At 44.3% G+C, this 13552-nt stretch overlaps 1 protein-coding gene across 2 annotated transcripts in view; it reads right to left on the reverse strand.

Annotated features, from left to right (window-relative positions):
- Positions 1–6489: 6489 nt before the first annotated feature.
- RPRD1B (regulation of nuclear pre-mRNA domain containing 1B) overlaps positions 6490–13552 on the reverse strand; it is a 50137-nt gene continuing 43074 nt past the window's right edge. Inside the window, exon 7 of one of the 2 annotated variants that reach the window (XM_019625079.1) lies at positions 6490–6767. In XM_019625079.1, the coding sequence (XP_019480624.1) occupies positions 6756–6767 (12 nt within the window). In that variant the 3' untranslated portion in view covers positions 6490–6755. Of the gene's footprint in view, positions 6768–6956; positions 9560–13552 lie in introns of those variants that run through there. The other variant, XM_019625077.1, reaches the window with a different exon arrangement.

The following is a 13552-nucleotide window of genomic DNA, read 5'->3' on the forward strand; positions in this document are numbered from 1 at the left end:
CAGTGAAGCAACGTCCTCCACAACTAGACTGAAGAACAAAAGGGCAGCAACTTGTCTGTTCCCTTTCCCCCAATTCCCCAATAAAATAAAAAAACTACCCTGAAACTTACGATTATTCCCCTTAGGCTTCTTGATCACAATCTCTATGGTGGAGCATTCTTTCCAGGCTCCTGCCATCCTGGTTCCTGTTGCTGATCCACCAGAGAAGCACGTGGCCACAGGGAAGGCTCCATGCAGAGCACCCCACCCCTCAACCCTCACGCTCAGATTTTCCCTTAAATACCCCAAGCTGATCTGAGAACTTTAAGGCAGTTTTTGGAGGTGTTAACCCGCTGCATTCTCAGATAATAAACGCTTATTCTCATGGCCCAACTCCTGTGTCGGTCTGTTGGGTTGAATGGCGCAGGCAGCACACGTCCCGGACTCGGTGGGCCTCTGGTTTCAAGACCAAAAGCATAAGCAACAAAAGAAAAAAATAGATAAATTGGAATTCATCAAAATCAAAAACTTATATACATCAAAGGACATTATCAAGAGAGTGAATATACACCCATAGGCTAGGAGAAAATATCTGCAAATGATGTATGTGATAAGGGTCTAGTATCCAGAATATAGATAAGAACTCTTACAACTCAACAATGGCAGACACAACCCCATCCAAAAATGGGCAAAGCACTGGAACAGACATTTCTTCAAAAAAGATATACAAATGGGCGACAAGCACAGGAGATGCTCAACGTCCTCAGTCACTAGGGAAATGCAAATCAAACCCACAAGAAGCTATCACTTCACCCCACTAGGATGGCTACTGTTACGGATTGTGTCCCCACCCAAAAAATATATATTGAAGTTCTAACCACCAGTATTTGTGAACGTGACCTATTTGCAAATAAGGTCTTTGTATATTTAACCAGGTTAAGATAAGGTTACTAAGCTGGATCTTAATCCAATATGACTGATATGCTTATAAAAAGAAGGGGCATTTGGACAGAAACACAGAAGGAAGCTGGCCATGTAAAGATGGAGGCAGAGATTAGTTACATGGCCACAAGCCAAGCAAATCCTGGGGCTACACAAAGCTGGAAATGACAAGGCAGGATCCCCCCCCCCCCAGAGGCTTTGGAGGGAGCAAGGCCCTGCAAACACCTTGGTTTCAGATGTCTAGCTTCCAGAACTGAATCAAGAAATGTGTTGTTTTAAGCCACCAAGTTTGTGGTACTTTCTTACAGAGCCCTAGGACACTGATGTAGGTATGATTTTTAAAATGGAAATATCAGGTGTTAGCAAGTGTGATGGGTAATTTTAAGTGCCCACTTGGCAGGGCCATGGTGCCCAGATATTTGGTCAAACGTCACTCTGGATGTTTCTGTAAAGGTGCTTTTTGGATGACGTGAATGTGGGTGTGCTTCACCCAATCAAAGATCTTTATACAACACACACTGATGTGCCCCTTGGCCAAGAAGGAATTCTGCCAGCAGACTTGAACTGCAATTCTTTCCTGGGTCTCTAGCTGCTGGCCCCCACTGAAGACTTTGGACTTACCAAGCCTCCACAACTGTGTGAGCCAATTCTTGAAATGAATCTGCCTCTCTCTATATATGCACACCCTGTTGGTTCTGTCTCACTGAAGAACCCTGACTAATCCATCAAGGATGTGGAGGAATTGGAACCCTTGTACATGACTGGTGAAAATGTAAAATGGTGCAGCCGCTGTGGAAAATCATTTGGTGGTTCCTTAATTAAACATAGAGTTTCCATATGACCCCAGCAATTCCACTCCTGGACATACAGCTACAAGAATTGAAAACAGGTGTTCAAACAAAAATTTGTACAAGAATGTTCACAGCAGCACTATTGACAATACCCAAAAGGTAGAAACAATCAAAATGTCGATCAACCGATGGATAAATAAATGTGGCATATCCATATGACGGAATATTATTTAGCTGTTAAAAGGAATAAAATTCTGACAAACACCACAGCATGGATAAACTTTGAAAACACTAGGCTGAGTGAAGGAAGCCAGACTCAAAAGGACACATATTGTAGATTCCATTTATATCAAATATCTGGAACAGGCAATTTCATAAAGACAGGTTAGTGTTGCTGAGAGGGGGGTGTAGGGAGTAGAGGGGTAATGAAAGAACTGCTTAATAGCCATGAGGTTTCCTTCTGAGAGGATGAAAATGTTCTGAAACTAGATTGTGTTGATGGCGGCACATCGTGAATGTACCAAATGCCACCGAACTGTACACTTTTAAAATGGCGAAAATGGCAAGTTTATGTCATGTGTATTTCACAATTAAAAAAAATGCATTCAAGTACACAGGTAATTCATGAATTCACTAATCAACAAACAAATCAAAGTTGCGGAAGTGAACTTTGCAAGTTAACGAAAATAAAACAGTGAAGCAAGAATTAAAGGTGCTAAAATAAATCCTGGGAGTAGCCACTGCAATAAAGAAGCAGGCTTGTGGAGTGGGATTCACAAAACAACTTTATTGCTGTCTTCTACTGATCCTGACATCCAATCTGTGGGAGCAGCACATTTCCTAACTCTAGAAGGAAACTCAGGCCTCCCCAACTTTTCTAGTCAATCTTATTTAATAATAACAATAAATCCCAGTCACTTGAGGAACAGAACAGTCTCAATTTAGAAATGTAAGTGTCTGACCTCATGTTATAATCAAAACAGCTTCTCATTTGAAGTGAGGGCTTCTCGGCCTGCTAAAGGTGGGAAGCCAGCATCTGGGAAGGGAGGCTTCCTTGCTTTTTAAGGTTTAGGGCAGTGGGAGTAAGGAGAGGAAGGCAAAGCAAGAGAGTAGCCTTCGTTGAGGTGTTGTGGTGACTAGGCACTGGCTTGGCAAACAAGATCTTTCTTACATGGGCTCCCCACTCCTCAGAGTGGCTCATCCCATTCCTTCTCCTAAGCACCCCATCTTTGCACCCATCACCAGGGATCTCTCAGGGGTGGTGCCTACCCCACAGGCTCTTCACTTTCTGCTTGTTATTCTGCACTGCAAGTTAGAAGTGCACGTCCTGGAGAAGACCCCTGCCTCTTGGTCAGCTTGAGATGACCCCATGCTGGTTCTCTTCCATGCAGCTCACATCTGACCCGCGGGAGGCAGGCACGCATCCCCCGCCCCGACCAACTCTAGAAATGGATGCTGCACCCAACTCAGCCACCTCTCCCTTGCTCCATCATCAAAGCACCTGGCATCTCCTTTAGATTTTTCCCCGACAGGGGTCTGTCTAGTCCACTGGATCACCACCCTACGAGGACACATATTAAGCTCCACTGAGGCCCTTTGCCCTGGCCTTGGGGCAAGGGGCAGGTGGCATCCACTAGTCTCCCTTAGGAGGCTCAGGACACACAATGGCTCTTGTCAAAGAAATCCCCACCCAAAGTACTCTTCCTTCAACTCTAACTCCTAACTCTTAGATGCTCAGTGTGGGTAAGAGTTCAAGGAAGCTCCAGGTTTTTTACCATCTTCATTGTAAACACAGCATATGGTACAGGTATGTGGGCATTTAAATACCTACATTCATTATTGAATAGAGGAACAGCTACCATTGAGCCCTTCATTTGTCCCAGACATGGCACTAAGCCTTTTTTGCAAACATCTCATTTAAAGTTAATAGGTATGTGTGCAGCTACTTTGATTTATCATTTTCTTTTTTTTTTTAAGATTTTTATTGGGGAATTGGGGGATGGGAACAGCGCTGGGGAATTGGGGGAAGGGGAACAGACAAGTTGCTGCCTTTTTGTTCTTCAGTCTAGTTGTGGAGGACGTTGCTTCACCGGCCCAAGTTGGCACTATCATTGCGCTTTTCCCAGGTGAGGCAGATCAGTCGCCGGCTTCTGGATGGCAGCTCACGGTGGCTTGAGGGCTGCTCCCGCTGGCTGCTGGCTACACATGGTAGCCCATGGCAACCCACTGCAGCAGGGGCTGCAGCCTACGCCATCGCCGGCGACTCATGGCAGCCCAGCTCCAGGTTGAGCTGTTGTTCAGCATCTTAGCTGTAGAGGGCAGTGTCACTGGCCCTCATATGTGGGATCCGAACCGGGGCCCTCTGGCATCCCAAGCCAGTTCTTAACCAACACACCACTCAGCCGGCCCTATCATTTTCATAACTAAGAATTCATAGATAACTGGCATTTAAAACTCTGTGGAGTGCATAATTATTAAGATTTTCAGTAGGAAAAAATATTCTGGAAGCCTAGTCACAGAACTTCAGTTCTGGAAGCAACTTCTGCGGTAACTTAGTCAACCTCATTCGTTTCCTTTAAAAAGCTGCTGAGGTCCTGAAAAGCTGAAGGGGTTGCTCAAGGTCATGACAGTGAGAAATCAGAAGATGTGGGTTATCACTTGCCACAGCTGCCTTTTATGTGTAAAAAATATTAGATGAGGGAGCTGGCTGAGTGGCTCAGTTGGTTAAGAGCTCACTCATGAATGAGCTCTGAGCAACAGGGTCGCTGGTTCGATTCACGGCCCGAGCTGAGCTGCTACTGAGCTGCCAACAGGTGGCAGGATGACTCAGCTAAAAAAAAAAAATCAGATGAATTTTGATTCGTGCTGCTAATTTTAACATTTATTAAACCAGTGTTAGAAATAAAATTTTAATGCAAAATAACTATCTCAGTCTAAAAAACAACAAACGGGGTTTCCGACACTACATAGAGCTGTATGAATCCCAATCTACTGTGCAGTAGAATAATGGATTTTGTTTTTTTAGATTTTTATTGGGGAATTGGGGGAGGGAACAGCATTGGGGAAACGGGAAGGGGAACAGACAATTCCTTTTGTTCTTCAGTCTAGCTGTGGAACTAGTGTGTAAACGTCACTTTACTGGCCCACGCTGGTATTATGATCATTGCACTCTTCCCGAGTGAGGCAGATCAGTTGCTGGCCATTGGACGGCCGCTCATGGCAGCTCACGCTGGCTGCCGGCCACTCACAGTAGCTTATGGCAGCACACTGCAGCCCCACTGCAACCTACATCGTCGCCGGTGACTCATGGCAGCCCAGCTCCATGTTGAGCTGTTGTTCACCGTCTTAGCTGTAGAGGGCGCAGCATCACTGGCCCATGTGGGATCCGAACCGGCGGCCCTGCTGCTCAGAGCTGGTGTCCCAAGCCAACTCTTAACCAGCGCACCACTCGGCCGGCCCGAATAATGGATTCTTAATCGAATCTGCGCCTCAGAGTGGAGAAATAATTTTTAAATGGGAAATCTCATGGAGGTGGTGACAAGAAATGAGCAGAGCCAGATGAATGATCCGAGGAGAAAGGAAGATAGCAAACCGGGCCAGAAAATAGCTTTTTCTTAAAGATCTCAAGTAAACCAAATGCAGATTGTTTGTGCCTAGACAATGAACTATCTTTAATCGCATCTTGCTAGTCTTGGGTCTCTTGAGTTCTGATCCTTATAGATGACGATCTGCAGGATTTCATATATGCTCATATATACCAGGTGTGCTCCAAAAAATGTATAAAAGTAGACACTTTGGTCAACATTGCTCAAGCAGTAGTTTGCAGTAATCAGAAATGTCTTGACACTGATGGTAACCACTTTGAGCACTTCTTGTAATTGCAGAAGTCAAATGTGACTTGAACTCATCTTTTATTATCGGTATATATTGAGTATTACGATTTTAAGTTTTCCTTTCTTAAAATGTATATAAATATTTTTTGGCACCCTCTGTATATATATCATTATCATTCATCTAACAAATATTATTGGGAACCTAGGACATACATACCACCCAGCATTCTCAGGCTTTAGTCCTGCATTCTTCTCATGCAACACAATCATAAGCTTTTTGGGTTGGCAGGGAGCCTAGAAATAATCTAGTCCAATACTACATTTCAAAGGTAAGAAAACTGAGGCCCAGAGAGACTAGTACCTTGCCCAGGAAGGTCACACAGTTAATGGCTCTCATCACCAAAGTTAAGCATTTTGACAGATTCATGAACTCTTGGGCAGTTCCATCTTCAGCTCTGAGGACCTCGGAGTCACATGTGCAGCCTGAAGTGCTAATTAAACCAGAGGAATTATGGACTTACTATTTATAGGCAGGAGTGAAGACATTAAGTAGGTCATGAAACCTGGGGACACAGAAGGAGATCTTGTCTCCTGAGATCCACGTATTCCATTCCATCTTTATATTTTAAGACAGAACTTGGGTAATGCACAGTCTCAACTTGCCTAATTCTGAACTTCAACGAGTTGCATTTGGTCTTGAAGGACCACAGCTACTGCCGTTTTTTGCCTCATGAGATAAATGGGCAAACCCACTTCTAGCAAATGCTGCCCTCACCCAGTGGAAAAGTTAAAAAACCATCTTTCCAAGCATCAATGACTTCAAAAGGAACTATTTCAAACCTTTATTCTAGTATTTGGAGTTTTAACCAATAATAAGTCAATATGCTTTCACTGAATTTAAAAGTGAAAGGGAAGAAAGGAACCCCACAAAAATGTTTTTAAAGGTGTACCATTTGGGTTTCAATTATCTCACATTTTTCTTTTCACTGTGCAGAGTGGCTTTGACTGGATTGCCACAATCGAGTATCTCTCAGGAGGCCGAGTGGTGGGAACGAAAGTGCTGAAATCAAAGAACTTCCAAGTTTGAATCTGTCAGAGACTGCGTGGTAGTGGGGAGAGAGTCATTCTCCCTCTCCTCACCAGTCCCCACGTCTGTGCAATGAGGATAAAAGTATGGAGGTGCTTCTCTCTTGGGTACTGTGTGGATTGGCTAATTAAGCCCCTGGAACGAACCAGAAAATAATATGTAAGTGCTGAGTATTTATGGGCCATAAAGAGTCACAAAAACTCCCAAGGGACAAGATTCTGTGCAGATAGCACAATCTCTACTAGTGACTACTGATTACCCGCTGCTTACAAAGAAAGCCCTGGGTGGTTCGGTAACAGGGCAGGGAAAAGAAACATCACACAATGTCATTCAACACCATCTTTATTCAAAAATATATATCTATGAGACATTTCAGAATATACTGCTGCCACCAATGACAGCCTATACTTCTAAATAAAGTCCTAAATTAATATACAAATTTAAGCTTTAAAAATATTCTTTAAGAAAAAAAGGGGGAAGATTAAAGACTTTGAGGAATATGACCTAAAGGAAAGGTCCTTTGAGGCCTGTGGATGCCCTATGGATGCCCTAAGAAGAAAAAACACAAAACAAAAACCACCCACCCCACCCCGCCAGATCACCTCATACAACAAGGAGAAAGGTTGACTTAAATTAAACAAATGAAGTAAGCATACTTGGGGAGGATGTGGGAGGATTAAGATTTTAAAAACAAAAGCATTTTATTAAAAAACAGAAAAAACAAAACTAACTTCCTCACAGGAAGTCCACTAGTAACAGGTGTTAAGAGGCCAACACATTCATTTACATAATTGCTACAGTTTTATTTCTTGCTGTTGCTGTAATAATAATTATGTACCAATTGCTGGTCAAAGACTCAATCAGATAAAACATAGCAGTGGGAGAAATCCATTATGTTATAACATTTCACCTAGCTGATGGGAGCAAACATCTATTATACCCTTTGGTTGGTTTGTGGCTAGTAAAATTTTGCTTCCTTGGTGAAAGCATCAAGCACGTCCACGGGTCTGTAGAGAAACAAGCTCATATGTAGGACTACAGCAGCACGCCACACAGGGAGAGGGTATATCCGCAGAAATGCGACAGACTGGAATTCATCTTTCAATTTTAGTAGTAAAGTCACTGACTCCCCTAGGGCCTCTGGGAGAAAAACTTTAATATACAGACTCATTAATTTAATAGTGACAGGACAACAGGCAGTGTCAATAAGCAAACAACACACAGTCCGTATTTAAATCTGAAACAGCTTAAATGCTAGTAGGTTCTACAAAACTGAATACCTGCTATGACTTTCTGTTTTTCTCACTTTGTGGCAGGCAAGAGGGCTCCCTCAAGGGACGCCTGTTACACTTTTTAAAACACAGGTTATGTTTTAACATGTTTAACATGTAAAATTACATGTAACTGGCTTTTTGGTAATCCTGAAAATAGCAACTCAAACTAATGGGAGATTCTGAGGCCCCCTCTGCCGAATCCTTTCGTAGCTTTTGGATGTCAGCCTCTGGGCTACAATTCCTAATACACAATTGGGGCAAATTGTTTTCTGCCCTTTCCAATGTCAGAAATAAGCCTGCCAAATTAGAATGATTTAGTTAGCAGGCCTAGCCTTTACTAAAAGCAAGGAAAAAGTCCTAACTACATTGTGTAGTCGTAATGTCAGCTGGCATGATAACAGAATTAAAACCCCAAATTAATATCCCTGACTCCCCTCCTCCCCTGCCCGAGAGGAGCTATTTAGTGACATCTGATGCAAGCACTCCTCCTCCTATGGGCACAAGGACACGTGCAGTGTCGGATTTGCAAGGGGGACATTCAAGTTCAGTCACCATGCCGAGGACATGCACCCACACAGCGATCTAAATGTTGGTGTGTGCCCGACTTCCCCAAAGAAAGGGTCAGAGCAACACCCACGCAGAGCCCAGACTCTCAGTATGCCTTTAGCTCTTGGGGCCCACCAGTGCTGTTTCTAACAATCGCCTTCACAATCAATTATGGTCAAAAGATTGTGTTTTTAGGAGCGTGCTCTATGATGGGGGTAGAGCCCTCAATAAAGGTAGCCTGCGAAGGCTGTTTGTAGGAACCTGAAGCCAATAACTGATTTTGAACTCATACTTGTGATCCCTGTTACTGTCTGTGAACTGGCTTTATGTCCCAGATCAGCTTTGAGTCTTATTGCTCGATTCTCTAGTCTGCTTACAAAACAAATGCATCTAACCTCTGACCGGACATCGCTGGAAGTAACAGTAAGGGAGAACCAGGTTTGGCAAACTCCTTGTGGCAAAGCTGCTCCAGGGCTGTGCCTCCAGCCTTTGGGGTGGATGGTCATCATGAAAGCCAACGATTCCAGAATGAGTCCCTCAGGAGAAGCCTGGCTTGAACTTGAACTTGATCAAGCCCAACGCAGACAGGAGAAGCTGTTTTCATGACACGATGCTGTCATCAGGGACAAGATTCTTCTGAAAGCTTCCAGAAGTACACATGATTTTCATAACTTCTTGGGTGTAAAGAGAGAGCTACGGATGGAAAATCCACAGTGGCATAAAAACACGAAGTGGGAGTCTGTGTTCTTTTCAACTATCCACTCGTCACTGTTCTGAATTGTGCTCAGCGGGGAGGCCGGCGAGGCGCATCAGTCTGTGGTTCTCTCTCAAGGCTGGGAGGCCGAGGGGAGCTGGGGGGGCAGGAGGGGCAGAGCCAGGGCTGTAGGGTCAGCTCCCCAGTGACCTGCCCTCTTCTTTCTGCTGGTAGAGATGGGAATCGGGGGCACGACACTTGCCCTAGTCAGTAGAAAACAGGTCACCAGCAGAGGGCAGCGGGGCTAAGCCCCCCGTGACATTGGGCAGCAGCGAGAGGTCTGGCAAGCTCTGAATGTGGGACTTCAGCTCCTTGCGGACCTGGGTCACCCGAGCGAGCTTCTGTTTGTATTCCTAAGGAGACAACGGGAAGGCAATGCAGTGACGTGTGTGGGGATGGCAGGGTCAAGGAGCTGACACGGACACCCTCACCCTCTTGCTCCACTCTCCCCCCACCAGGTCGCCCCTCCCCTAGGCAGCTAAAGGGTTTTCAAACTCTCGAAAGATAAAATTTCATATAAAAAAGAGGAAAGCAGGGCTCAATACTGGCAACAGTATTAAATGGTATTTAACTTAGCACTTGAGATTTAGAGGTAAAAAGAAGTTACGGTTTGCACTTGCAGTGTCTTTTTATTTGGTTCTTGTCTATTTCAAAACGCCTTATAAAATAAAATACACATGCTCAGGAAATTGTTTTGAGGGCTACACCTAGACACAGCTACAAAAATCACTATAAAGCTATACCTTCTGTGTTAAACTTAAGAGAGTAACCCCGATTTATCATTTTTGCACAAAAGGACCACAGAGTAGCTCAAAATACTTGACGCCACTCCCTGTGTCTAGGACTTCCTTATTCTATGCCCGAGTAATTGCAATAAGTCTCTCATGAGGCTCTAGTCATCTCCCCTAAACATGCCAGACTTAGCTTCCAAAAGCCCAGCTTTCATCAAGCCACTCCTCTCAGAAAGCGAAGCATGGCAACTGCACTATCTACATGACTGCTCACAGCTCAAGCGCTAAAATTAGTTCCTGCCCAAATGCATTTCTCTCAGCTCCCCGCCCCGTATGCAGAGGCCACTGCCTGCATGTGCCGTTTGTCCAGGATTCTCCTTAAGCCTGGAGGGGAACACAAATCTAGACATGCGTCCTTCTCCTTCTGGTCCCAGCAAAGCGCTGCCTACCTGCCGAGTCCCACTGGCCTCTAGGAAAACCCTCCCCCATCAACCAGAAGACCGGTCCCCATCTCCGCCAGAGCCCTCCTGTGCACTGAGTGCACATCTGGGCCCCTAGCAGGCTGCTCTGAGGAGCTCTCTCCTTACACGTTAGACTTCCATATTCCTCTAAAATATGAGTCTCCTGACGACAGGAACTGGGTATCCTCTTTTCCTTCCTCAGCTCCCAGCTAAAAGTCCTCTTGGTCAGTCTGTATGGAATAACCACCTGGGCCATGGGAGGTCTGTGGTTTAGGGCCCCCTTGGGGCTTGTCTTTTTCCCTCTAGCTGTGCCACCCTCTTTGGTGCTTCTGCAAAGACAAGGATGCTTCTGAGGCTGGGTCCGTGCTGACTAAAGTCTCTCCCGCAGAGAGCACTGGACTGAGACTCAAAGACTGGGTTTAGTTCTGGCTCTGACTCTTACTTGCTGTGCAACTATGGACAGGTTCCCTCTCTTTCTTCGTCCTCACCTTCCTTAGCTGAAAATAAAAGGACTGGACCACCCCTAAGATCTTTCTTCAAGTTCTAGATACCTTCATGCCAGACACCTTATACACACCTGGAGAGGCAGAGGGTTTGAGGGCCTAAGCTTAAGCACACCTGGGAAGAGCGGTAAGACAGGAAATAGGTTAAATGAAGACCACTTCCCAATCAAAATCACAGCAAGTTATTTTGTGGATTATAGACAAACTGATTCTAAAATTTCTATGGAGGGGGAAAAGACTCAGAATAGTCAAAACAATATTGAACAGAACAAAGTTAAAACCTACTTGACTCCAAGGCTTACAGTAAAGCTATAGTAATCAAGACCATGTGGTGCTGGCAGAAGAATAAACAGACCAAAGCAACAGAATCGAGAGCCCAGAAACAGACCCATATAAATACAGTCAACTGATCTAGGACAAAGGAGCAAAGGCAATACAGTGGAGAGAAGACAGTATTTTCAACCAATGGTGCTGAAACAACTGGTCATCCACATGCAAAAAAACAAATCTAGACAGAGGTCTTACACATCCTTGTCAAAAACTGACTCAAAATGAATCACAGATCAAACTGTAAAACACAAAACTATAGAACTCCTAGAAGATAACATACATTATCTTTGGTTTGGTGATGAGTTTTTACATACAGCACTAAAGTCATGACCCATGAAGGAACTGATAAGCTGGACTTTATTAAAATAAAAAATTGCTGCTTTGTGAAAGACACTGTCGAGAAGTCGAGAATGAAAAAGAAAGACAAGCCACAGACCGAAAAAAAAATCTTTGTAAAAGATATCTTATGTCATCAGGGGAATGCAAATTAAAACAACAATGAAACATCGCCATGCATCTATTCCAATGGCCCAAATCCAGAACACTGGTAATACCAGATGCTAAAGAAGATGTGGAGCAATAGGAAGTCTCATCCATTGCTGGTGGGAGTGCAAAATGGGGCAGCCACTTTGGAAGACAGTTTGGCAGTCTCTTACAAAACTAAACACACTCTTACCATCCGATCCAGCAATCATACTTACTGCCAAAACTTGGAAGCAATCAAGATGTCCTTCAGTAGACGAATGGATAAAATTTGGTACAACCAAACAGAATATTATTCAGCATTAAAAACAAGTGAGCTATCAAGTCACAAAAAGACATGGAGGAAACTTAAACACATACTATCAAGTGAAAGAAGCCAATCTGAAAAGGCTAACTTACTATGAGTCCAGCTATATGACATTCTGCAAAAGGCAAAACTATGGAGACAGGGGTCGAAGGGAGGGTGGGGAAGGATGAATGGATGCACAGAGGACTTTTAGGGTAGTGAAATTGCTATAATGATGGATATACGAGGTGTGATAAAAAAATATGGTGAATGCTGCTGTCGAGTGCCATCCAACGGCAAGTCAGGGATCTTCAATACGGGAAGCGGTGCTTCCAGCCTTAGTAACAGCGTGTGACAAGTTTCAACTTGTTCAGTGCAGTCAGTTGGGTGTGAGCTACGGTCGAGAGAAGGTGTGTTTTAAAGTGTGCCGTAAATTGTGGATCACAAACAACGCATTAACATGAAATTTGTTTCAAACTGCAAAAAAGTGCTCAAGAAACATAGGAAATGTTAAAATTAGTTTATGGTGATGCTACAGTGACCACGAAAATAGTTTACAAGTGGTACGAGCGATTTTGTAATAGTTGTGAATCAACTGAAGATGAGGAGAGATTGGGACATCCTTCAACATCAAAAACCCAAGAGAATGTTGAGAGAGTAAGCGAAATGATTCGATCAAACAGGCGATTGATTATTAGGGAAATTTCTGAGGATCTCAACATCTCTTACGGTTCCGTTCAAAGCATTTGAACAGATTTGAACATGAGCAAGTGGGAATTTTGTTCCATGTGTTTTGACTATTGAACAAAAGCAACAGTGTTTGTCAATTTCGTTGGAGTTGCGCGATCATGATACTTCCGATTCCAGCTTTTTAAGACATGTCATCACAGGAGATGAAACTAGGGTCTATGGTTATGATCCTGAGACCAGGGTTCAGTTCTCAATGAAAATCACCCATTTCTCCTCATGTGAAAAAAGCACATCAATCAAGTTCTAACATCAAGGTGATGTTATTCATAATTGTGTTTTTTTACCTTGATGGAATTGCGCGAGCTGAGTTTGTATCCCAAAACACCATGGTGAACTCTGAATATTCTAAGGACTTATTAGAGCGCTTAAGAAACGATGTGGGGGGCCGGCCGAGTGGCGCGATGGTTAAGAGCTGGCTTGGGACGCCAGAGGGCCCCGGTTCGGATCCCACATATGAGGGCCAGTGACACTGCCCTTTCACAGCTAAGATGCTGAACAACAGCTCAACCTGGAGCTGGGCGGCTGTGAGTCGCTGGCGATGGCGTAGGCTGCAGTCCCTGTGGCAGTGGGTTGCCATGGGCTACCGTGTGTAGCCAGCAGCCAGCGTGAGCGGCCCTCAAGCCGCCGTGAGCGGCCGTCCAGAAGCCTGCAACTGATGTGCCTCGCCCGGGAAGAGCACAATGATGGTGCCAACTGGGGCCAGTGAAGCAACGTCCTCTACAACTAGACTGAAGAACAAAAGGACAGCAACTTGTCTGTTCCATCCCCCAATTCCCCAATTTAAAAAAAAAAAAAAAGAAAA

Source organism: Hipposideros armiger, unplaced genomic scaffold (genome assembly GCF_001890085.2).
Source record: "Hipposideros armiger isolate ML-2016 unplaced genomic scaffold, ASM189008v1 scaffold_613, whole genome shotgun sequence".
NCBI classification, from domain to species: domain Eukaryota; kingdom Metazoa; phylum Chordata; class Mammalia; order Chiroptera; family Hipposideridae; genus Hipposideros; species Hipposideros armiger.